Source organism: Mya arenaria, chromosome 3 (genome assembly GCF_026914265.1).
Source record: "Mya arenaria isolate MELC-2E11 chromosome 3, ASM2691426v1".
NCBI classification, from domain to species: domain Eukaryota; kingdom Metazoa; phylum Mollusca; class Bivalvia; order Myida; family Myidae; genus Mya; species Mya arenaria.
Genome location: NC_069124.1, coordinates 30378472 through 30403752, shown reverse-complemented (window position 1 = coordinate 30403752; position 25281 = coordinate 30378472). Strand labels below are relative to the sequence as shown.

The 25281-nt window shown below is 34.8% G+C and overlaps 2 protein-coding genes and 1 long non-coding RNA gene across 4 annotated transcripts; 2 read left to right on the top strand and 1 right to left on the bottom strand.

The window, feature by feature from the left end:
• Positions 1-1198: 1198 nt before the first annotated feature.
• Positions 1199-8169, top strand: LOC128228971 (solute carrier family 25 member 45-like). The gene is made up of 5 exons (XM_052940573.1): positions 1199-1330; positions 2339-2382; positions 2968-3048; positions 3495-3750; positions 7459-8169. Exons 1-5 carry the CDS (start codon positions 1282-1284, stop codon positions 7920-7922), a joined length of 894 nt encoding a protein of 297 aa, XP_052796533.1. The 5' UTR covers positions 1199-1281; the 3' UTR covers positions 7923-8169.
• LOC128228972 (uncharacterized) lies at positions 4714-5655 on the bottom strand. The gene is made up of 3 exons (XR_008260013.1): positions 5612-5655; positions 5140-5232; positions 4714-4942 (listed from the first exon to the last, which is right to left on the bottom strand). It is a non-coding gene; the product is annotated as an uncharacterized LOC128228972 (long non-coding RNA).
• A 2054-nt stretch (positions 8170-10223) lies between the features above and the next one.
• On the top strand, positions 10224-23296 carry LOC128228418 (DNA-directed RNA polymerase I subunit RPA49-like). Of its 2 annotated transcripts, none has more exons than XR_008259917.1 (12): positions 10224-10344; positions 11820-11929; positions 14720-14799; positions 15887-15972; positions 16556-16611; positions 17083-17233; positions 17623-17721; positions 18409-18505; positions 19093-19232; positions 19818-19893; positions 21149-21359; positions 22702-22832. XR_008259917.1 is itself a non-coding variant. In XM_052939721.1 (12 exons), the coding sequence occupies exons 1-12, from the start codon at positions 10266-10268 to the stop codon at positions 22841-22843; spliced, it is 1239 nt and encodes a 412-aa protein (XP_052795681.1). In that variant the 5' UTR covers positions 10224-10265; the 3' UTR covers positions 22844-23296. The 2 variants fall into 2 exon arrangements, 1 of the variants encoding a protein (XP_052795681.1); XM_052939721.1 differs by having other exon boundaries at positions 21149-21271; positions 22702-23296.
• Positions 23297-25281: the final 1985 nt, after the last annotated feature.

Below are 25281 nucleotides of genomic sequence, written 5' to 3'. Positions count from 1 at the left end.
CAAAAAATCATTTAAAACTCGCCATGATGGGAAAGTTTTGTTGAGAGAACAATTCTCTCTCTCTCTCTCTCTCTCTCTCTCTCTCTCTCTCTCTCTCTCTCTCTCTCTCTCTCAAAAAAAAAACAAAAAATCATTTAAAACTCGCCATGATGGGAAAGTTTTGTTGTTGTATTCTCTCTCTCTCTCTCTCTCTCTCTCTCTCTCTCTCTCTCTCTCTCTCTCTCTCTCTCTCTCTCTCTCTCTCTCTCTCTCTCTCTCTCTCTCTCTCTCTCTCTCTCTCTCTCTCTCTCTCTCTCTCTTACAAAAATGTGATCATAAAATTCACAATTTAAGATAATTTGATTTATGAATTTATGAATTTCATGGTCTAACAGAACTGTTTTTAATCGGTGCATCAAAACATTATATAGAAAAAGAAAGAAAAAAAAGAAAGAATAAAACAATTGTATTAAGCCTGTGACATGGCGGTGCAAAGGCCACTCATATACAGACATGAACCATTTTCTATATTATACTGTCTTTCTGTTTCTTTCCGTTTTGTAGATACTGTATGAAATTGTTGGGGTTTTTTTTAATAAAGAATTGTCAGTTTTGGCTACTCTTAAAAGAAAACTCTAATCGGAACTGAGCAAAGCCAAGATTTCAGTACATCTCGCAAGCACGCTGGCTTAAAGGTTTATGATTTACGTTGGCTTTGCCTAATATTAATAATTGATTTGACATAAGCTTTTGTCAATTTAAATGCAAAAAACGCACACAATAAGTTTAATAACTATTGCATGGTATTGACAAAAAAACCTATACATGTCTGTTTTTAAATAAACTAATCCTTTCAGAATATCGAACGCGTTTGAATTCAATACAATGTTTGTATATTAACTTAAGGTAAAGTACACATGCTCCTGTTACACTGGCCAGTAAAGTCAACATTAAATTACATAATATATTTACAATATATACATGTAGTTTGAAACTGACATTTATCTCTCAAATGTCAGTTATCACTGATATTTGTATGTTCAAAATGCGATCAGATTATTTACTTATCAGTGCAGTGCAATTGCTTAAAAGTAAATCAAAGTTATTGTGATATACGAATTAAGCGTCTTTTATGTTTTGGAGTATAACAAAATAACCTGTCTCAGTTTGATATGTTTATATCAAAATTAGATCTAAATTATTGTCATATATGAATTAAGCTTTTGTTGTTGTTTTTTTCTCAAGCGTGACTGAAATTCTAAATGATAGAACTTACATAGGGTATACCAAAGGCAGGACAAGATGCCTTCTGACACTATCATACATGATTACATAGCTGGAGCGATAGGAGGTAAGATCTTTATCTGACATGCACGTTTAGATAACATAATAAATAATAGTATCATGACATCCATTATGATATACAAACATAAAGCTATATAGTTGCTGGAGTATAATTTAACATGCATTTCAAAGTACTCGTTAAATTCTTAACCATTCAAATGCATATTGCATTGTTAGTGCTTCTCTAAAAGGCCTAGTTTAAGCCTTCTATAAGTGACCCCCCCCCCCTTAAAAATAATAATAATAAAAAAATGCGTAATTGGCTTATTATATCTCCAATCTGAGTATCCTGCTGTGCAGTTTTCGATGTTTGATTATATAAATGGACCATAAATTGCCCTGAGCCTATAAACCATTAAACAGGAAATTGGCCCCTACTGTGACACAAGTGCGATTAGCAGGAGATGAACAGCAGGGGATTATCATGCCAAACATTCCTTAAACTAGGCCTTTAAACCGGTAGAATGAAGAAGTTTTCAAATGCTTATTTATGCATGAATAATTGGTCTCTTGAAAATAGTTAGTGTTTTATTTTTTTGGTTTCCTAAACGACGAAATCGATAGGCTGAACGCCTCTTGCACCAAATTAATTGTTATAAGAAGATCTAAAACAAATGCTAACTTTCTAAGTGTTAAACGCGAAATGCCTCTATATAAGCCAGCACGCATACGCGAACTTCTTTAAAAGCCACTTAATAAAACAAATTAATGACAAGATGTACATTTGGTTTTTTTATTAACTAAATGAAAATTTAGTGCTTGTTAACTCTTTTATGGATTTTTGGTTGTTAGAATTTTTCTCAATCATTGAATGTGAATCTGTCCGGCGATCCGGTTGGCGGAGGCGGGTGCCTGAACACGCATACCCACACACATACACATACTATAATTATTCAGTCAAAACTCGCTTTGTCGAAGTAGTTGGAACATCGTGAAATTCTTCGACATAACCAGAACATCGAGGTTACAGTGTTCGACATAGCTAGTTTCGACTGTAGTTTCTACAACATTTCAGGGGCGGCTGGACTAGTTGTCGGACACCCGTTTGACACAACAAAGGTTTGGGGTTTTAATCCAGTCGTTAACATGCTATTTTACATTATGTAGAGACGATCACAAATTCAGTACTTTCACGTACATAAATGAAGTAACTTTTATTTTGTTTACACAATACTCTGTTTACTCCTTCACCCAGTTTATAAACATGCTAACAGATAATTGGTTGTGAACGAAACACTGTACTTGGCTGTTTATTTTTTGTGTGACCCTAACAGGACACCATACTTAACTATTGTTGTTAACGACGCACTATACATGATTATCTGTTGCCATTGACTTTAATGACGCGACTTACATGACTATTAATGATGTTCTCCCTAACTATGCACCTTTTCTGACTATTGTTTGCCATTGACGCTAACGACGCACCATATGATATCTTACTATAGATGTTATTAGCCTTAACGAAGCATCATACGTCACTATTGTTGATAATGACCCGGACGACGCACCGTACCTGACTTTTGTTGATATTGAGCCTAACGGTTAACCATACTTCACAATTGTTGCTATTTATGACCCTAACGACATACCATTTTTGCTTTTTATTGATATTTAACCCTTACGATACACTTCACTTCGTAGGTGCAGCTGCAGACACAGCACCATGGCCACCAGTACCGGGGAACGCTGGACGCCATTAAAAACATACACTCATTCGGATGGGTGAGCTTCAGTTTACGTTTACGATGGAATTTAGCTCAATCTTAAAGACAACTATATCATGTGTATAAGGACTATGAATCGCGCTCAAATCCGTCAAAATAAGTGACCCTTTTTAAGAGTTCAACTGAGGGTTCATCAACGGCTCGAACCCAAGACCTTTAAGGTGACTACGTTTCTTAATACTTATATACTCATCTCGTTCACTAATGATTACATGTATAACCTCAATCATTTTTGCGTGGCGTTCGAACCAGTTCGAGAGACGTATATTAGAGTTACAGCTATTTGTATACACGTTAATTGTACCAGGCAGAAGGGCAACTATATTGCACTCACGAAATTACATGTTCTTGCCATGCTATTTGTTTATTTTTTGTAACAACGATGAACTGTATATGTTCAAGTTAATAATAAATGTTCTGTTCTATAAAAACAATCGTTTTCAGATCCGGGGCTTCTACCGCGGTTTATCTTGGCCGCTTGTATCATTCGGCGTCGTCAATTCGGTCTTCTTCGGTGTTTACGGCCACGTCCTAAAGACGCTTGAGTCCGACCGAGAAAAGCGGACGTCTAGTTACTTCAATATCTACATTTCCGGGTGCGTGGGCGGGGCCGCTCAGCTGGTGTTTGTAGTTCCGGTTGACTACATAAAGACGGCCTTACAGTCACAGATTCCGCATGAAGTGACCGGTGCTGCTTCAGGTAATCACGTGCTATATCCGAGGGCTGATCCAAAAGTTCGGTGAAAAATCTTATTGTGTACTGACTGGACAAAGAATGGCTTGTTTCAAAAGTATATCTTTTTTAGATATACACGCCAAATTTCAAGCGCAAACATTCAAATATGCATACAGATAAAAAAACTTTTTCATAAGGGAAGGGGAGCTGGTGACGTCAAACCATCGTGACTATAACACATTCACAATATTTTAATAAATTCAAATCGCGCAGTTATAACACCTGTTGCATGCTGTGTGGAACAATACAACCTTTGATGACTTGAAATGTTTGAAATAAAAAGGTACATTTCTCCAAATTATAAAACCTGGTTCTTGGTATAATTTTGTCCTCGCACCTCCAACTTACCTGTATTTTCACCATTAGACTGGCACCCAAATTTATTTGTAGTTGAAATTAACTTATGTTCCTTCCTTATCAGATATAAAATGTTTTAGTATTAAAATTTAAGAGTTAGTTTCAACGAAAAACAATGTTGATTTTGACTTGTTCATTGTAACAGTAATATCATACAATAAACCAAATGATCTTTATCATTAATCAATCTAAATTAATCAACAACTTTAATTAATAACCTGTACGAAATTAACCGCCTGGTTGTGAGCAGGAAACCAGGCGTCAAAATCAGACTAAAACCAGTTGGTTTTAAATTTTTTAAATCTAGCACTCATATGGATAACCAAGCGTCAAATTTAAAACCAAGCGTCAACCAAGCGGAAAAGAGGCGTCTATATGCGAACATTATGCAAATGAGCTGGTTTTAAATTCCAGCTGGTTTTTAAAAAAACAGGCGTCAAATAAACCAAGCGTCAAAAAAACAAGCGTCAAAAAACCAGGCGTCAAAAAAACCCAGGCGTCAAAAAAATAGCAGACGTCAAAAATTGGCATTACTTGAACACAACCAGTTTGAGTTAAGAACAATTTATAGTTCGGAAAACAGGACAATAAAACATTGTTTAATATATTTTCTTAATAAAGGCACAGCTGAAAATGTTATTTTTTTACACATTTTTACTATCACTTATTGTTTTAAGAGTTCATATTCTGTGTTTAATATGTTTTCGACAGAATGAACCTTGTTCCGTTATCGCCCGATTTAGTTCTGCTGCTGTTGGTGATTCTGCTTCATTCTTTCTGCACTATCTGGGAACGTAATCTGTTAAAATAAATTTAAATGTATTTATTCAAATGATGATTTCCGGATCTATAGCTATAATTACAAGAGGGATGTAATTGTTAGAAGATAATTCATAGTTTAAATTACCTCATGCCTACATGGATTTATATTTGTAAATCATAATAAGAATAAAGTTTCAAAGGTGAAACTAAATGAAATAACAGTCAGCAACCCACCATTTTTAGCATGTTTTTTAGCTTTCCAACTTTCCCATCAAATCTTGTTGGTCACAGGATCCTCATCTTTGTCACAGACACAATATTGGTCATCTATGGTAATTAAATAGGATCATTAGGCACACACATACACACCCACATGATCATCAATAAATAAGTGAAGATCATGCTCAGGCTTAACACTGTATAAAGAAGAGTATATATAAAGTTAAATGCAGCTTATACTTTCATGTAATAGAAATCGTGCATATATCCATATGCTTAAACACATTGTATTTGTAACAATCACTAGGTTTCAAAACATCCCATTGGGACATTGTGTTCATGGAGGTTCAGGGAGCAATATACAGAATGATAAAATGCTGCCAGATAAATAATTGCAAAAACATTATACTTAAAAACAAACCATTTTGTATTTATGTTCTTTTTACTGTGTAATAGTATTAAAGACACATGTTGAAACTGTTCTTACCTTTCAAATGATAAGGAAAAAGGTTTATCCACACAAAATATGAGCCAATACTACCGCCATATGTTTACATGATTCTTCTCCATACATTTGAATTTCCTACACAGATGAATGTTTACTTGATGCTGATTGGCTTAGATAAAACCCTTCAGGAAGCTTTATTGCCTGACTTTTGAATGGACTGATAAGCCCAGGCTGTTATATACCTGGACTCATGGAGGGAGAAATTTGGAAGCACTACCAGTATTAAACTTTTAAGCAGTATAATGCTTACTGTTCTTCTAAATATAAATGTTTATTGCTATGAATTTATTATTTGCTACTTTTAACATAACAAAATAAATCTATAAATTTAGAAACATTACAACAAAAAATATATATTATTATTAATAAATATTAATAATGATTTTTTTTTGTATGCGATCATTTATTCAAGCTTCATCATAGTAATTTGTCAAAGATAAGTTCTGAAATTAAGCAGAAATTAAAAATCATTCTCAATTTAAGTCAAATTAAAAAGAGTTTGAAATGCAGAATGTGGTTTTAATGTGAATGTTACTTTGAAATGAATAATTTTCAAAAGAAATTCTAATGCATAATGCTTATAAACAGTAGAGAACAGTATTTTTTCAATGATTTTCCAGTTTCATTTTTTATTCCCTTGTAATTTTATCACATTGGGAAACAATTATTAGACTTTTGTCACCTCGAGTGGCAATTTCTTTCTGTATTCCCGTGGAAAATTATAAAAAAATGAAACTTTAATGTACCATTAAAGATAATTCCATAGTTGTTTAAGTTTCTTGGAGGCTTTAATTTTTCCTAAGTTCCTTTTGACGCTTGGTTTGAAATTGACGCCTCAATACTTAGAGGCTGAAAAATTGTTACAGTTCCTTTTGACGCTTGGTTTGTAAATGACGCCTCCTTTACTGAGAAAAATGACGCCTGGTTTGGCAAGAATTTGACGTGTCCTGCTCTTGTCCAGTTGGTTTTACACACGTCGAGGCAAAAACCAGTTGGTTGACGTCTCTTTGACGCCCGTCAACCAGCTGGTTGACGCCTGATCATTTCGTACGGGAAGCTTGTACAATTATCCACTTTAAACTTGGAATGTATATAATTAACAAATGTCAATTACCATTCCATAGTATTGTGTTTAGTTATGTTAATTAACATAAAATAATGCAAACAACACTAATCAGCCCTATTTAAATTAATAAATACATTGCGGATAATTTACACATGAAAATATATACTACTATTTCAAAAGAGACATTGCAGACGACAATACATTTGTCAATCACTTTGAAAGGTAGTTCTACTAAATTAAAACCTGCTATTTGCATAGAGAAATTCCAATGAATCAGTTTATTTAGTGTATGTGTATCACAAGCATTGTTTTCAAAAGTGAATAAAAGTAAAAAAAAAAAAAAGAGTAAAGTTACGTCAGATGTCATCAGTTTTTCTTGCTTGGCATGAACATATTCCAAATAACTTTTTTTTAGATGGCGTCATTTTCAGATCTACGCCAGATTTTACATACTGTATTTTTTTGGAAACTGGAATTTCTTGTTTACGACGTCAGATCGATCTGAATTCATTTAATTGGATATAAAAAAATACAAGCATTTTTACGAATATCGTATTTAAAATAGAACCAATCCTTGGGGGGGGGGGGGGGAAATGTTTTAAGACAGTTTCCGCAAACTTTTTGGTCATCCCTCGTACTAGTCATAACATATGACACCATGATAAGATTTCTTTTATTAAAATTAGTATAACACCGATGACATAAGAATTAAAGGTATATCACACTACACTTGTTCAAATGTATGTATTGTTCCTTTCAGGAGCGAATCGACAGTACTTCAAAGGACCTCTTCAATGCGCGAAGGCAATTTTCAAGGAACGAGGGATTATGGGGTTTTACAAAGGGGGCGTGGCAATGGGATTACGAGAGATCCCCTCCTACGGGATATATTGTCTATCGTTTGAAGTATTAAACGCAGAGATGAAAACCAGGGGCCTAACAGACGAACGCGGGGTCATTGCAAGTCTAGTTTCCGGCGGAATTGCTGGATCCCTCACGTGGGCCTCAATCATTCCCTTTGACGTCATCAAGAGTCGGTACCAGGCGGACTTTGCCGGAGAGTACCAAGGATTTCTTCATTGTGCTCGATGTCTCTACAAAGAAGGTGGTGTGCGGATATTCTATACGGGTTGCTTAGTAACATGTCTCAGGGCATTTCCGGTTAACGCCGTTACGTTCACTGTATATACACATTCTTTGAAATACTTCGAAAAACATTTTTGAATGTTTCACGGAGTCGTCATCAGCATCCACATAGCGCGTGTGACAGTACATTGTCTCTATACGGGTCGAAATGCTTCTGTGAAGCAAAATAACATCCTGAATTCATTAATGTATAATTTAACAGTTGGGAATCCTGTTCCAACCTGTAGGATCAAAATACACTCAGTTTTGCAACCGTCCCAAATGTGGATTATATGTTTGCATGTTGCCACCATTTGTTATCTTTGCTAATCGATATTTAAGCTTATAAGACATATATTTATGAACTAATTAGTATAAATAAACATAATAAAGTACAAAAAAGTGTTCAAACGTTCTGTGACGCGAACATGTAAGTTGAATCATTGTTCGCCGGGTTTTCTTTACACCATCACAACCGGGGATAAAATCCCCGAACCAATCTTCCGGCACAAGTTCTCAAAAGATTTTAAGCGTAACACGTTAAAGTATCTTATTTCATACAGTTGGCCAAATTATGATTATTTTAATTTGATCATCATCTTTCTAAAAATTTACGTCTACCAGTTTGTTACGTTGACACCGACGCCTTCATGATTATGACACATTTTCAAGCAATGATATAGAGGATGTATGTTGATTTCTGTGTACGATCGCATTTTATTTCATGAGCGTCAAGGAAAAACTTATTTTAAAAGTGTCAAAAATAGTATTTTAATTTACTTTTCGAACTACCCCCTTTTTGGAATACCTTTTGCTACCCGTTGGATGCCCCTCATGCAAAGTTTTAATCACCGATGACGTAGACTGTCGTTCATTCGCCTGCTTGCGAAGAAATAGTTCTCAAAGATCTTTGTTTTTATGAAGTTTATTATGTACTTGTGTTTCAATGCAAACATTTCATAAACATTCATCAATAAACTTTTATCAATGCATTATGTTCCAAATAATAACAGTTAACACACGATTGTTTTAATCGAATGGGGCATGACTACACAGACCATATTCCACTGGTCGCCATTAACTGAACGAATTTCGAACGTGTGAGAAAAAACAAATGTTTTACAAGTTTACGAGCTTTTTTCATAGAATACGGCTTCATACTATATTGGGATCAGCCTTTAATACTGCCAGAAATCATTCTGATTCGCTTGTATACGTGTTGTTTTCCCGATAAAGCGAAGAGTGATGACCACACTTCGTTTACGTTATTTGACGTGTGGTGGGGTATTTTAATCGATGTGTGAATTTTCCGGGAAGTTCGTATTACAAAGTCAGACATTTTCAAAAGATGTTAAATAGATGATTTACGCCGAAAATTATGTTTTTGAAAACATTTGTTTTCGTCTGTAATGTTTTGTACGCAAATGTTCAAGCATTTAGTATTAAGAAAACGTTTGATAAAAGACCCTATCATTTCCCTAATAAACAGTAAATTGTTTTGTTTCCAAACAAAGCTTTATTTAAACATATGCTTACATTTTTAATATATCTAATTATTATTGTTTACATTATTTACTGGTTTACTGGTGAAGTACTCCGTTTTGATCAAAGAGAAGTAGCTACAATTGATTTTAAAAGTTGTTCTAAAACTTGATATTTTCACTCCTGTAAAATATCTTGTAGATATTTTCAACGTTGTTATGGCAATGCTAATATTGCATATTTCACCGAAAAGCATAAAAGAATGATTATATCCATTTTGTGCGCATCAAAACTTTTACATGGTACTGCAGTGCGTTTACCAGTTTTTGGGATGAAACTTTGAGAACACGTCTGAGAAAGGGCGGCAGTTTAGTTTAAATTTGTTTATTTCATATCGAATGTGCAACAAGCTATATCAACATAACATTTATCACTGCCGTTGGAACGATGCTACGCGAGGGTAAAGTATACTGTTGGAGGAGGCACCTAACTTGCCCGGCATGGCAACCGCAAACCAACAGATTGTCTAATGGCGGAGACTAGCAACCGAATGTTTAAGGAGAAGAACTTTCAACCAAATGCAACATGACAAGACAATATGACTCCCCACCCCGCCCCTAACATTGTCAAAGGGAATAAGGGCTAAGGTATGTCATTTTCGAAAAAATATGAGAAAAATACGCCTACATGTAACTGCACGATTTTAGACTGGAATAGCCATTTTTTCTTGGGAGCGGATCCCCAATCACCCCTTATACAATATTGAATCACTTCACCATCTCTAACACCAAATCATAGAACCGCCTCTGTGAGTTGTCTGTTCCTACAAAAGTTGAAGCTTTAATATTGCTTTCCTCATTCACCCATTTGAATCACGGCTCGATGATGTAAAGAAACTGTTGATTGCCACGCTCTATATGCGGATTAATTTGTTTTTTATCCAAAACCCAAACGTGGAAAATGTCAAAGAGAAAGAAAGGTGGAAATGCTTCTGCAAAGATAGAATATGACCAGACAGATAGCAGATCTTTTTTCTTAGGTAAATAATTATTTTAGGTTGAAAGTGTTCAAGTTCATCATAACTGCCAAACTATGATTGTTTACATGTTGTGTTTTAAATTCGGATAAGATGAAGTTCGGACAACTAATATTTGTAAGTCCTATTCTTTTCTGAAACGTCAGAATATGCGGATAACACGTCGAACGAGATATAGCAATAGGTATTACCGTATTGTATTCAACCTTTATATTCACACTGAATACAGATATAACTCAAAAGTGCAGTGCACAAGAATTGTAGCGTCAGCCGTAAAGGGCACTTCCAACGGCCTCATTGTTGAACAATCTTTTATGGCAATGCGGTTGTGATGTCAGTTGTAGGTTGAAAGGTTCAAACCCCCATTTGGGCATACACTCTTCCTTTTACAATAATGGTGTCAGAAGTAATTAAATGTAATGGGGCGGTAACCGAACCTGTACAGGTCTGTACATCCAGGTTTAGGGAGTTTTGGTCCAGTCCCAAGAAAGGTAAAAGAGGGGGGAATGTAGTGTCAGCTGTATAGGGCAGTTCTAACATCCTCATTGTTGAGCTAGCTTTTATGGCAATGTGGTTGTGGTGTCGGCTGTAGGTTGAAAGGTTCAAACTCCCGTTTGGGCATACACTCTTTCTTTCACAATAGAACTATAACTTTGGGTACATTATTTTTTTTGTAATTGCCCTTTTTAAATTTTCATACTAATTTTTCTGTCTGGAGCATAACTTGAAAAGTTTTTCAGGTATTAACTTCAATTTATATCTTTGATATGTGTGATTCCGGAGACCAGATCGACCCTCAATTTTACCTGCTGAGAGTATGAATGAATCTGATGTGTTTGGATTTTTGATAAAACACTATGACAGCATCCATGACAGCTTTTTTTAAACAACTGTCAAACCTTTGAAGGTGTGAACTTGTACTCTGGTTTTATCATTTATGACTCGATTTAGTGATGGGTGATCTAAAAGTAAAATCAGCGAGACGCTTTAAGTCATATCCTAACATATGTCCTTTTTCTAAGTTAAGTATTTCACATGTCATAGTTATATTAAATAAATCTTAAAACACTTGTACTTTTCATTTTATTGACTATGGAAATTTTAGGAAATAATTTTAGAAATGTTTCAAGATATTTATGGATATTGGCCCTGAGACATGTTATTGCATATTTAACCTTCCCTGCTGTTTTTCCATTTGTTCACTTATTATTAACAGAAAGTGGTTTGAAGAAGTGTCATATCAATTAAACTCATTTTTAACATTTTCGTCAAGTTTATACACATATGTTACCTGTTAGCATATGAGACCTATGTTAGCTGTTCGCAGACAGATATATATGCCCCTAGGCCTTTCTCCCATAACCCTTTGCCCCTTTTCCGCATTTAATGCCCTTATTAAACCCTTATAAAGTTTAACCTACATGCATTCATTTATGACAGTTTTTTCACTTCATCTTTACATTTAAAATGTTTTTCAGGCAAGTTTGCAAATGGATTGGTTAAGGATGAACACAGGAAAGACCTACATGGGAAGCTGCTCACCCACAAGAACAGAACAGATCAACGAACGAAGAATAACAAAACTGTTGTAAGTATCTTAAAGAGGTTTTAAATGATAGACTGTTGTAAGTGTCTGAAAAAAAACCAACAACATTTGGTTTGCCTATGAAAAAGGCGCTGACCCTACTGTTTAATAGTCAGTGGGTAAAAAATACAGAATAATCCTTTAACACCATTCTCCATTGATGACAATAATATTCTGACATCAAGCCAAAAAAAATAAAATAAAAAAGCCTACCTTCCTCATCTGTTTTTGAAATGGATTTAACCCTTACTAATCATTTTTTTTTGCCTGTGTCTAGAAAAGGTTTGAGTGGAAAAGCAATGTTATAACTGTCCAAAATGATTTTAATTAAACTGATAATTACTGACGAAGGTTAGCCGGAACATATAGTTATTGAAGATCGTCTCACAAAGATCGACAAATAGAAACTTTTGTGAAAAAATGCTCTCCTGGCTGGAATCCTTGCATTGAAAATGATTAGTAATAGTGAATCTTAGTTATTGAATCTTGCAGTATTTCAATGGATTTTGTAGTTTTCGAATGTGAACTGTGTAAATCCCCCCAAAAAATTGTTTGGTAAGGGTTACATCCTTTTCAAAAATATGTAGGGTAGGTATGCTTCTCTTTTTTTTATATTAGTCTTTATTTTCATCATTGGAGAATGGTGTTAAAGCAATTTTTCTGTGTTCAAGGTTTTAACCTACATATTAAAACACATTTTTATTTATTTTTCATTTTTTTACCAACTGACTATAAAAACTGTAGGGTCTGCACCTATGTCCTAGGTAGGGTCGGGTAAACCGAACCAAATGTAGTTTTTTAAGCCTTGGTATTAAAGTAGAAGGTCAAATTATTTGCGCATATCTTCAACTTACATAAGTGTTGGTTCAAGTCTGTGACATTACTGCAGGATTTATGCTCTGACACACAGAAACAGGTTTTTTTGTGCAAAAAAATAAAAATGTTTACTACATGTATACTCATGTTGTGGATAATTAAATATGGTGTTTATCTCGAGGGAAATACCTTAAATGTTTAAAAAAAGTATAAATCTTTGTTATTGAATGTAATATTAATACACTTGAATGAAACATTTTATTTTACTCTTAAAGCTGCACTCTCACAGATTGAACGTTTTGACAACTTTTTTATTTTTTGTCTTGGAGCGAGCCAATTTGTGCGAATCCATTGAAAGTTATATAAGACAGCTGACAAAAAATAGATCATGGATTTTTATATTTAAGTTCAAAAATTGATGTTTTATGCATTTTTCTTAAACCGTTAGTAACAGTTTAAGCCATAAAACATTAATTTTCGAACAGAAATATGATAACCTACAATCTGATTTTTTGTCAGCAATCTTATATCATTGTTTGAAGATATTTATGCAAAAATTTGCTCCTTCCAAGACCAAAAATAAAAAAAGTTGTAAAAATGGTATATCTGTGAGAATGCAACTTTAAGATCTCATATATCGGAAACTGAATTGTATTATAATTGCGCTCAAAGTAGCCTATGGTCTGACTAATTCCTGAATGTGTCATGACTAGCGTTGTTTAAATTTTTCTATCAATCTTTGAGATTGAATATACCTGTAATATTAATACACTTGAATGAAACATTTGATTTTACTCTTAAAGCGGATTATGACTGCACTGATAATTATCTACTTTCTTTTAGGAATTAATTCATTGAGTCCAAATCTAAATACATTTGCTTGTCCATCCTGATCACGTGACTTGTAAATCTCACCAACAGTTATGAAAATTTATGTTGGTGTTGTTTGACATCATGTCAATTGTAAGACTGATTGTCTGTTGGTCGGAAAGACTTGTGATGATAGCAGTAGACTGATTGTCTGTTGGTCGGACAGCATTGTGATGATAGCAGTAAGCCTTTCTTTTTAAATATGACTCATGCTGTAGAGTTTTAGCCAGGTTTGACTTATGACATGCTGCTGCAGATGTGGGAGAGGATGCCAACAGAGAAAATGGCATATTGTATTGGACTGTGATTAATTTGAACATCATTAAATTGATATAAAATGTTATGATTGTGTTTTATTGAAAAAAATATTCATATTAGGTTTCATCTGCTAAACATGTACATATTACCCTGTATATGTTTTGATAAAAAAAGAAGCATTTGACAGTCTTAAGCTTTTAACCCTTTTCCTTCATAGAGAAGTGACCACACCAGCATCCCATATTTAATCCACTTAAATAATTTGAGGGTCAGAAAACATATACCAAGGCTAAGGATAGAGGAGTAAAAAGGCATATCAATGAAGAAAAGGGTTAATTCTATGAAGGCAGAAGGGTGCCCATGCTGGTCTCCATGAGTGCAGAAGGGTGCCCATGCTGGTCTCTATGAGGGCAGAAGTATGCCCATGCTGGTCTCTATGAGGGCAGAAGGGTGCCCATGCTGGTCTCCATGAGGGCAGAAGGGTGCCCATGCTGGTCTCCATGAGGGCAGAAGGGTACATGCTGGTCTCCATGAGGGCAGAAGGGTGCCCATGCTGGTCTCCATGAGGGCAGAAGGGTGCCCATGCTGGTCTCCATGAGGCCAGAAGGGTGCCCATGCTGGTCTCCATGAGGGCAGAAGGGTGCCCATGCTGGTCTCCATGTGGGCAGAAGGGTGACCATGCTGGTCTCTATGAGGGCAGAAGGGTGCCCATGCTGGTCTCTATGAGGGCAGAAGGGTGCTACCAAAAGGGACAGGGTGCAGCACCCTTCTATAACTCTTGAGCCCAAATCCTTTTCTGTAGATGTAACTGTATTCAGTGATTGAATGTAATTGGTATTTATGTTTCAGGTAATGGAATCTTCGTCCATGACATATATTGGGAAGAATCATGGCCCGACCAGTTTGAACTCTGCAAAAGGAACACTAAGGTTTCTAATTAAAACGCTCATGTAGATGTTTTAACATTATGATATTACGGTACTTGGATTTGCTCAAAAATGTATGTCGTCTGCTTTCCTGAGGAAATGACCTCCTCCTTTTTTGGCAAAGTATTTTACTTCAAAATCAGGCAGTTTTAGCTTCTGTCCTCTAAAGATAATGAATATTAGATATAACTGAAATATATAAAGTGTATAATTCAACCAAAAAACATCGAAAAATCTTGGACAGAATCAGAACATAGAGATAACAAGAGTTCGACAAAGCGAGATTCAAATGTATTTTGAATTACATTTTAAACTTTCTTCAACTTATTTCTACACATTGTTATCATTCTCTTTCTAAATCTCATCATTTGTAAGTTTCCCATTTCTGCTGAACCTCACTGCTTTAACAGGGCTATTTTTCGCCTGATAACATCATAATATATTATTTGTCGTTATGATTTGAAAGATTGTTTGAATTTAGTAAGGGTTAAATATCACGATATTTTGCAATTCAAATTTTAAGTCTATGGAAATTTTACTTGACCAATGTTAAGTTTTGTAAAATAATATTGTGAGTTTTAAACCTTGTGAAATAATCGGTAACCTATATTAAGAAATTGTCCAAAAAAAGCCTTGCATTCCACATATATTGATAATATAATGTCAGACAGCATGTTGGCTTATACTGATGGTATAATGGTGTTTCAGACAGTATGTCAGGATATACTGATGGTATAATGGTGTTTCAGACAGTATGTCAGGATATACTGATGGTATAATGGTGTTTCAGACAGTATGTCGGGATATACTGATGGTATAAGTATGTCAGGATATACTGATGGTATAATGGTGTTTTAGGCAGTATGTCAAGATATGCTGATGGTATAATGGTGTTTCAGACAGTATGTCAGGATATACTGATGGTATAATGGTGTTTCAGACAGTATGTCAGGATATACTGATGGTATAATGGTGTTTCAGACAATATGTCGGGATATACTGATGGTATAAGTATGTCAGGATATACTGATGGTATAATGGTGTTTCAGACAGTATGTCAGGATATACTGATGGTATAATGGTGTTTCAGGCAGTATGTTGGGATATATGACGAGAAGACGGGCAAGATGAGAGTCTGTGACGCGGAGATGTTTCACATGGTCCCCTTCATACCAGGTACTTGACACAAAGTTTTAGAGCAGTTGATATTTTTGAGGAAAAAACCCTGTTTTATATAGTAGATTTTGGTTAATTGTTGGTGCAGCAGGCTCAAAAAACAACTGTCATGTTTTAATTTATACATAATAGCAAGCTCACATACAGCCCTGGTATATAACAACTGGCTGTTTTATGAGACCTTAATAATTGTGTCCATAACAATTTTCTATAAAATTGGTTTGTTTTCAACTTTATGCCAGCCTCATAGATTATCAGGGTATATAATAAGAGCTTGTTTAACCTTTTCCTCATGTAGGAGTGGCTTATCAGTGGCCCCTAGCCAATGAAAGCCATGCTGTGACTCAAAATAGAGTGTGGGTGGGGTGGGTATAAGTTAACTATCCTAATCCACCAAGAACTGATTGGAACTAATGGTCCATTCTAACTGCTAAGAATAATGTTGACAAATTTTCTGATAAATTTGTATATTCTTTTTGCTTTGTCTATAAGAAATAGAATGTTCCCGTATGAGGAAGCTCGACTCCTCTTCATGATGATGCCCCATTATTGTGTGATACCTTGTCTGTTTTGTACTCTGTAGGCCTTGACAAGGTGCAACCTGAAACCCCAGACAAAGAAAAATCATATGTGGAAAAGGTTTGTCTATAATTTTATTTTGTGCTTGATTATTTTCTGGGGGAGAAGCTTGCAAATCCAGGTGCGCGAGCAATAACACAACGTAACACACGTAACAAATGCCATCAATCTTTTTGTTTACATTTTCGATAATAAATTGATAAAATGATATGAAATGCTTTTTTACTTTTGAAATAAACTTAAATGACAATAAAGGAAAAAAGGGAGACAACTTTTCAGACATGGTTTTAATGTTCAGGATTAATCCTGAAGTCAGGATTAAGAACTTAAAACTTCAGGTTATTGGAAGTAAAGTTGTAAGGATTGTTTTCTGCTTGGATGTTAGCATTTAGTTTAGAAGTCTGGTTGAGGCATGGATATTATTGACTGATAATAATACACTCTTTTTTCCCTCAAATTTCCAGTAAAAGAATGCCTTGGTAACTCGAGTTTGGAATCCTGATTGAGGCATGGACATTTATTTTTATATAGTTTGGAAGTCTGGTCGAGGCGTTTGGGAGCAAGAAGAAGAAGCAGAGTTTTGAGAAGAAACATAGAAACAGGATAGATGCCGCTGAGATGGAGGGAGTGATGGCGGTGGATGCCCGCCACGGTCAGGAACATGTCCGGTCCCGACAGGAAGGTGAGTGACACCAGCTGTTATGCTAACGTACCTGTCTATGTAAGCATTTATATCAATGAGGGCCCTATGACTTTTGTTATAATTGGGTTGCAAGGCTTACAGATAGGATCATGTTTTAAGGCGGCAGCATCCGTTCATGTTCATCTGCATTATTGTCGGCCACATCACCCTTTCATTTTTCTGCTCACTCTTACTTAAGCATTTCTTATCCAATTCATATCAAACTTGATTTCAATTCTCTACCACATTCTATATCTTGTCAGATTTTACCATGTGCTCTAAAAATATCTCTTAACAAATTGTGAACATTAGTTCATAAGAAAACCATGTTTGTGCTATTTGAAATAAGTGACAATTTTTTTTATATACTTGTATATGTCTGGTTTTAGAGAAAGAGCGTTTAGCTGAGCAGATAGATAGCCTTAGTGCCCTGCCTGTGTGTAACAAAGATGCGGAGAACGTGGAAGACGTCTATACCCTTGATACAGGTAGGTGTCTCATTGGAAGTTAAGGATCACTTAATTTCTAATGACAATAATGGCTTAAAAAACGAAATTCAAATTTGTTTGCCATACAAACAAATATTGAAGCAAGCCTCTTTATCTTATTGTTTTTTTCAGTTGCCAATCTGTTGCTTACAACTATTACTGTTTCTTAGTACACCGTACATGTTATAACCAAGTGTTAGGGTTTTAGTCATTTAGCTATGTCAGGGTGCTGCACCCTATGATTTTTTGCTAGCACCCTTCTGCCCTCATAGAAACAGCCTTCTTAAAATTAAATGCTAATGATTGTCTAATATTTTTTTGTTTTAATTAAACTCATAATTGTTATAAGATTCTAAAAACCGTTCATGATATTCAAGTGAGACAATGTGGATATGTACAGTAAAGCAAAGTCTGTGACACTGGCTTTAATATTTGTCTTATGACTGAAAAATCACCAACATAGGAGCATTTGGGTTAGCTCCCTCCACCATAGTGTTCTTGTTACTCTTTATACTGTAAGGAAGATTGTGGAGTTAACTAATTTCAAGTCTTAAGTTGAAAAGGGGCTGTTTTGAAATTGAGTTTAAAAATAATCACATGTGCACTAGTGCTTGCTCTTGCTTGACCTCTTTCTTTTGAGCAATAGAAGAGAGGCAGTTACTGTGATACAGTACTTGTGTGTTACAGTGGTTACGCAGTCTGAGCTGGACCTGCTGCAGAATCTGGCCCAGGATTTCTTTAACTGTACAGCAGACAACATTCGCGAGTGGAGTGAAAAAAAAAAGTAGGTGTAAATATATTATTTCAATATCCATGTAGCATCACAGACTAAAACTAAATATTCTCTAAAATATTGCAGAAAATACTCTGTAATAATTAATTACCGTACTACTACTGCCATTTGATTGTGATTTTGTCATGTACATTATTTTCTTATGCCTCACTTCTAAAGAATTGAAAGTAAAAACGCCAGGGCAATATTTTTAGACCACACACTATAACCCTCTGCCGCACTTTGACCCTCTAACGTCATTGTTAGTTTTTGTTTGGTTTAATAAAATAGATATTGACTGCCTTATTGGTGACAGTGCGTCAACCTTTGGAAAATACTGCCAACCTTGGCTTTACCTCGGCCTACAGAATTAACCTCAGGTAGACAACATACACTGTCACCTCCAAGGCAGTCAATATTTATATGATTCTAATTATTATTACAAAAAGACATTAAATTGGAAGAGGAACATTCTCTCTTTTTGCCCGTTGTTCTGTCTGTCTGTCCTGTCTGAAAAATGTTTGTGTCGGCTCCATACCTTATACACTCTAAACAGGATTTTAATGAAACATAGGTCACTAAAAACATTTTCTTTGTAGGTACCCACTGTATGTGTTGACCCACCTTGCCACGATGCCCGTGGATGAGAGTCTCCGCTGGCAACGCTGTAAACTGCTTGTGTACTTGCACTCCATGCTGCGTCTCTACAGTGTGTCACCCAGCCAGCTCAACCAGCCCAGTAAGCCCATCTTACTTCTGTGAATACCATATAAGGGTCTATACATGTATCAGCTTAAGCATTAAGCACTGTAAATTTATTTTCATAGGATGTTTAAAACAATGAAGGACTTTGGTACTATTAAAATGGCAATATTATTTTGAATTCAAATGAGTGAGGGTTCTCCATATTATGACAGAATTCTGAATTTTCAGCCTTCACAGAGATCATTTTCCATATCATATAAATTCGGAGAGGTTTTGCAGGGGCTGGGGGGTGTGTGTCTAGGAGATCAAATTTCTGAAAAAGAGATATTTCATTTTTAGTTTGCATTTTAATTCTAAAAGTAGAAATGATTGAATACTCGTCAATCTCCGCCATAATAGCACCTACAGCACACTGATACAAAACACACGCAGAAATGGTTGTTCATGTTTTCTGAAATAATGACCTATATTTTATCTATGCTTCGACCACTTCCATAGATAACATTAACTGGCTGCGCATTGCAGGATTGCCCGAATAACATACAGCAAATTGTAGGCAAAATTTTAAACATGGAAAACTGTCAACAATGCTGAATTTTGCGCCTTTTTTCTTTTTCAGAGTCTTTCAGTGAATTACCCCAAACAATCCGGCATAAACTGTTTGACAACTTCACAGTTCGCGTTAGACAATCAAGGTAATATTGATATACCTGTAATTACATGCTGCCATGCAGTTAGTGTATATGTTAAAATATAAAAATATAATCGTGGACTAGCCGGACCAGTTTGGGATAACTGTGATGGCCAATGACAATATTGCAAGTTATATGGACCATTTATAACATGCTTGCTATGCACTGTCATATATTTATTAAGCTCTTAAATGCATGATTTGTTAACCAGGTTTTTCGAAGACTTTTCCTGGTTATTTGGTTAGGGTATGTCATTGGTTGTGTGAGAAGACAGAAGGGTGACAAACAAGTGTATTCAACTCAATAACTTAGTTAGCATTGATGGTGATTAAATTTCCTGTGTAGGTGGTAAATTATTTAAAGATGTAGCTTGTGATTACTTTTAGAGTTCAAGGTCGCTGTTACTAAAAATAGAAAAATAGTTTCTACTTATTAAAGTGAGTTTGGAATGACTTGTATTGGTGAACTCTTTGTTTTGGAAGGTTAAGCAAAAACATTTGTTTGGATTGCTTTTAGGGTCAGAAGTGTCATGGTCAAAATCACTGTTAGTATATACAAATTCATTTTAGCTCGATTGTGACGAAAGCTAAGCTTATAGAATCTCTCTCGAGTCCGTTTCCTGGGCAGAAACCAGTACTTTGTCCTTTTTTGAGAGGCCATGAGAAAGTTCCCCTGATGGGGATCGAACCCACAACCTATTGGGTGAGAGGAGGACACCTAATCACTGTTAGGGTACTAAAAAAATGCTTTCCTACAAATACTTTAAATAACATTGATGGAAAGAGATTAAAATTAGTGTGTAGGTAGTTTATGTAACTATGTAGCTTGGGATTGACTTTTGGGATTGGTGGGGTGAATGTTGCTGTTACTAGAAATAGGATAATTGTTTCTGCTAAATAACCTTTGCTAGCATTGATGAACTTGTTGTGTAAATGCAGGTAGCCTATTTGAAGACAAGGTGAACGTTATTGCTTGAAATTAAATACCTTAAACCATATTTCATGGAAATAAGTCACAATGTCTTTCTCTTTGAACTCTAGATCAGTTTCCATTATGTGTAATCTCATGTCACAAGGATAAACCTGTTTAAATGTTTTTATACTGAAGAGGGCACAAACTTTTTCCCAATCTTCATGAAACTTGAGCGTAATGTTTTCTTCTATGAAATTCTCTAGTATATCATATTAAGTTTTAGGTCATATCTGATGAAAGAATAATGAAACTTATGTGCAATGTTTCTTTATTTGTCTATGACCAGATGCAAGCCTACGAGGTTGAAGGATCGCCTGGCAGCATTTGTGCTGGTGTTATGTCTCCATATAGATGAGTTCTCCACGGATATTGATGACATCACGTGTGACCTTCACATTGGCAGACACAAGTATGGGCTTTACTTTGGTCAAGTACCTTAAAACTCCAGGTTTCCACCAGGCCTTTATGGCTTGTCGGACCCGACGTGCCTTCCTGCGGTGAGGCTAATTACCTACATGTGTTAATTGCACCGACCTGCCTTAATCCCGCAGCATGGAGCCTTATCAAAACAATAATAAATATTATCATTTTTGGCTTTTCAGAAAAATATGTGAGCTTTTGGCTTTCAAATTACTGTACTTGATCTCAAAGGTTGGCAATAATTTCATCAAAAACATATAACGCAATCATAAGGAGTGCTTTTACTTACAAAGTCACATTTTTCAGCTTTACTTGTGAGGAAAAAATTGAGCTATTGTGATAGCCTTGGAGTCGATGCCGTCTTGAGCATGCAAAACTTTTAACCATAACTCAAAATACATTTATAAAGGATGTGAGTTTGGTTAGAGGTCACCAATCCTCTGAGTTCTCTTGTTTCCCACACAACACAGGTCCACTCTCTCGTGCAACATCGTGCCAATCAGAATGACTTAGACAGTATAAGTTAAAATAACTTTCTTCACAATCGTTGGAAAAAAAATAAAGTTTAAATTAAACGTTCAAGATATTTAAATGAAACTTGGTACACATGTTTCCAGAGACAATATTCTCATGTGTAGCAAGGTTGTATTTGCAATACTGGTTTTATTTATTGTTGATTTCTGTCCCTTCTTTCAGAAAAAATAAAAGCCCTAAATCTCAATCTTAAATCATTTTGACCACATAACATCAAAAGATATTCAAAACCATAATGTTTTTACTAATTTTAAAAATGCATTCTCTCAAAAAATATCTTGATGAAAGACTTTGGTCATTTTTCCAAAGAAAAGATAATCTACTGGGAAAAGTGTATAACTCGTTGTTTATTAACTGGTATGAAAGTATATTTTCTGCTCCAGAATTAGTTTTCTTTGAAAAATTAACATACGGTTTTTATCAACACAATCTATGAGAAAAACATTTTCAAAAAACATACACAATTTTGAATCAAACTATGCTTTAAATGTGGTAAGATTAGATGAAATTTGAGTATTTTTGTGATATTCAGGCCAGGTTAGCGTTGACATCTGTTTTTGGTGCTCTTGTTTGATTGTAATGCAAACTTGTTTAAAGGGACTGGACACCAGATTGTTCAAAAATTGGTAAATACAGAGTTTCCTCAAATCAAGACTAGAATTGACTAGTATAATTTCAGATAATACATCATTTTATACGATTAAAAATTTAAAACAATATTTTGTTGCTGTTGTGCAACAAATCAATTTTATGTAAGATTTGACAATTATCTTTTTGTCTTACAGTTGTATCATATGCTGTGTAGCCCCTTCAATAAATTCCATATTGAATGGCCACTCCGTGTTATTTTTATATAATGTTTAATTCAAAATTTGATTTTTCCAGGGCTGTGCAGATATTGCGAGCACTGGGCTGTCAGGTAAAACGTAAAATAAAGGACAAGGCAGAGCACTTTGTGGGCACCCTGGCCCTACCCCTTCAGTTCCCCTTAGAGGCCTCCAAGGGAGGGGGCAAGCGAAGAAGATGAGGCCCAGTTTAGGGGATAGTGGAAATATGGGCTTAATGCCTCAAAAGAACGATGAACTTGGAACTAGCTGAAAACTTGTAACAATTGTCAAAAATAAGAAGGGTGATCAGCCAAATTATGTCTCCCTTAATAGAGGGGAGATGTTGATTATGTGCTGTCTGACAGTCTGGATGGATTGGTTTACAATTTGTCTGGACTACTGCTCTAAAATGACTGGTTCAATAGTAATGAATCTTCCTAAGTGCATTCATTTTAAAGCTTGGTTAATGCATATTGTCCTTGTTTGAAGATTGGACAGTCATTATGGCAAAGGTGAATGTCACAAAGGTTGGACACTAAAACATGGCCTTCAGTCTGTCGATATTGCTTCAAAAGTATTAATATGACGTTTCAATACATTTCTTTACAATTCTAAGAGTTTTACTTGAAAAAAAATATGGTTTCTGCTTATTATGACCGTATAAATAAAATTATATATATATGTATAAAATATATTAATAATATGAGTAAAACTTTTAGAATTTAGAATTGTATTGAAATGTCATATTACTTTTTAAACAATAACAAATGACCGAAGGGCCATATTTTAGAGTCCAAGCTAAGAGACAATTACCTGTGCATTAGAGAGTTATGACCCTTTGAATAGTTCACTCATTGTAACAATCCATGATATTCCATTGAAAACATTTATCTGGACTAGTAGTCAACTATTATCCTTATCGCTTTTTAAGAAAGATCAGACACTTGTTAAGGGAGTTTTGTCGGATTTGATATTTTGATCATTGGACCAATGCATTGCCAGACAGGCATTAAAGGGACAAGACACCAGATGATACAATTGCAAGAAAACATGTTTTGTCAAGAACTTAATAGAAATATTATCATTGTGTACAACGCATTGGATCTTAGTTTCTGATTTATCACATTGCTTACAAAACATGTAACTTTCGCAGTTTTTGTGTATTTTACAAATCTGCATTTTACTTGGTTTGTCTACCACGTAAATACCAGTAAATTTAAAAATTACATCTGAATATGTATCAATACTACTTACATGACTTTCACATGCGCTTTTATTAAATGGATAAACTCAGCTGAGACAGCGACAAAATATTCATTTGATCATGAAAATGACGTATTATTGGCCTCATTCTATTTGTATTACAATTCAAGGCTTGTTTTGAGGAAATACGGTATTTGACAATGAGTTAAACATAATAATGCATGAAGATTCTTTTATGCATCTATCAAATGTAAAACCTATATTGTTCAATAAGATCTGGCTGCTGGCCAAGTGGCAATGGTTCAAATGGCAATGGGCCCGCTCAAATTTGGAAAATTATGTGAATTTTAAGAAATATAAGTTATAGCTGGGTGTTCCTACTATTTGAGATGGTTCAACTGGAACTTATTGAGAACAATGATTGTTCCCTTTTAGGGTCCCATTACAAAGATGTAGTGGTTTCCTTTTTTCCCCTTACAACTTGAGGTTCAAATGACCATATATTTTTAAAAATAATACTAATGGAATGGGAACTTATATAAGTTGTGACTGAAGTTAGAACTTTGGTTGGTGTTTGGTATCAAGTGTTTATGGGTGATGGCGTAAAGTCATGTTAAAAACCCATGAAGATTTCTGAGTTTTTGTTTTGTTTGTACAATCTGATGTGCATTTATGTATCAAATGATGATTTTCATGTTTTTGTAAAATAAAATGTTAGTTGAATTTGGTTTAAAGGTACACAATAAAGGCTGATGCAAAAAGATTTAATTTTTTATTTTAAAGCTGCACTCTCACAGATTGAGTGTTTTGACAACTTTTTTTTACTTTTTTTTGTCTTGGAACGAGCCGATTTTTGGGAAAATCCATGGAAATCAGTTATATAAGACTGCTGACAAAAAACAGATCTCATATTTTTATATTCAAGTTCAAAAACTGATGTTTTATGCATTTTTCTGAAGCTGTTAAACCAGTAACTGTTAAACCATTAAACATTAATTTTCGAACGGAAATATGAAAATCTGCGATCTGATCATTTGTCAGCAATCTTTTATTATATTTTGGCAGATATTTACGCAAAAATTTGGTCTTTCCAAGACAAAAAATAAAAAAAGTTGTAAAAATGGTAAATCTGTGAGAGTGCAGCTTTTATGCAATTTTATGTTGAAGTCATTTGACATTAATGATCAAAAAAGAAAAGCATATGATTGGTGTACAAATAAAAAAATATTAATAGCAAATTTTGGAACTAATTTAAGTGGGAGTTTGTGGCCACTGTATTTAGCTTATAATTCAAAACATTTTTTATAAAGGCTAATATTTTTTGTCTACTCAAATCATATGCTTTTTTTGTTTTGATCATGAAATTCAAAAATAATGCATTCAAATAATAAAAAAAAAATTTGCGTCAACTTGTATGTAGAAAGTTAAGGAAATT

What these genes read in the sequence shown, in the direction of transcription:
- LOC128228418 (XM_052939721.1), top strand. Translation starts at nt 10,266, where the DNA reads ATGTCAAAGAGAAAGAAAGGTGGAAATGCTTCTGCAAAGATAGAATAT. An exon ending in CATGGTCCCCTTCATACCAG is followed by an intron (nt 15,973 to 16,555) that starts GTACTTGACACA and finishes TGTACTCTGTAG; the next exon opens with GCCTTGACAAGGTGCAACCT. An exon ending in CAGCCAGCTCAACCAGCCCA is followed by an intron (nt 19,233 to 19,817) that starts GTAAGCCCATCT and finishes TTTCTTTTTCAG; the next exon opens with AGTCTTTCAGTGAATTACCC.
- LOC128228971 (XM_052940573.1), top strand. Translation starts at nt 1,282, where the DNA reads ATGCCTTCTGACACTATCATACATGATTACATAGCTGGAGCGATAGGA. An exon ending in ACCCGTTTGACACAACAAAG is followed by an intron (nt 2,383 to 2,967) that starts GTTTGGGGTTTT and finishes TTCACTTCGTAG; the next exon opens with GTGCAGCTGCAGACACAGCA. An exon ending in ACATACACTCATTCGGATGG is followed by an intron (nt 3,049 to 3,494) that starts GTGAGCTTCAGT and finishes AATCGTTTTCAG; the next exon opens with ATCCGGGGCTTCTACCGCGG.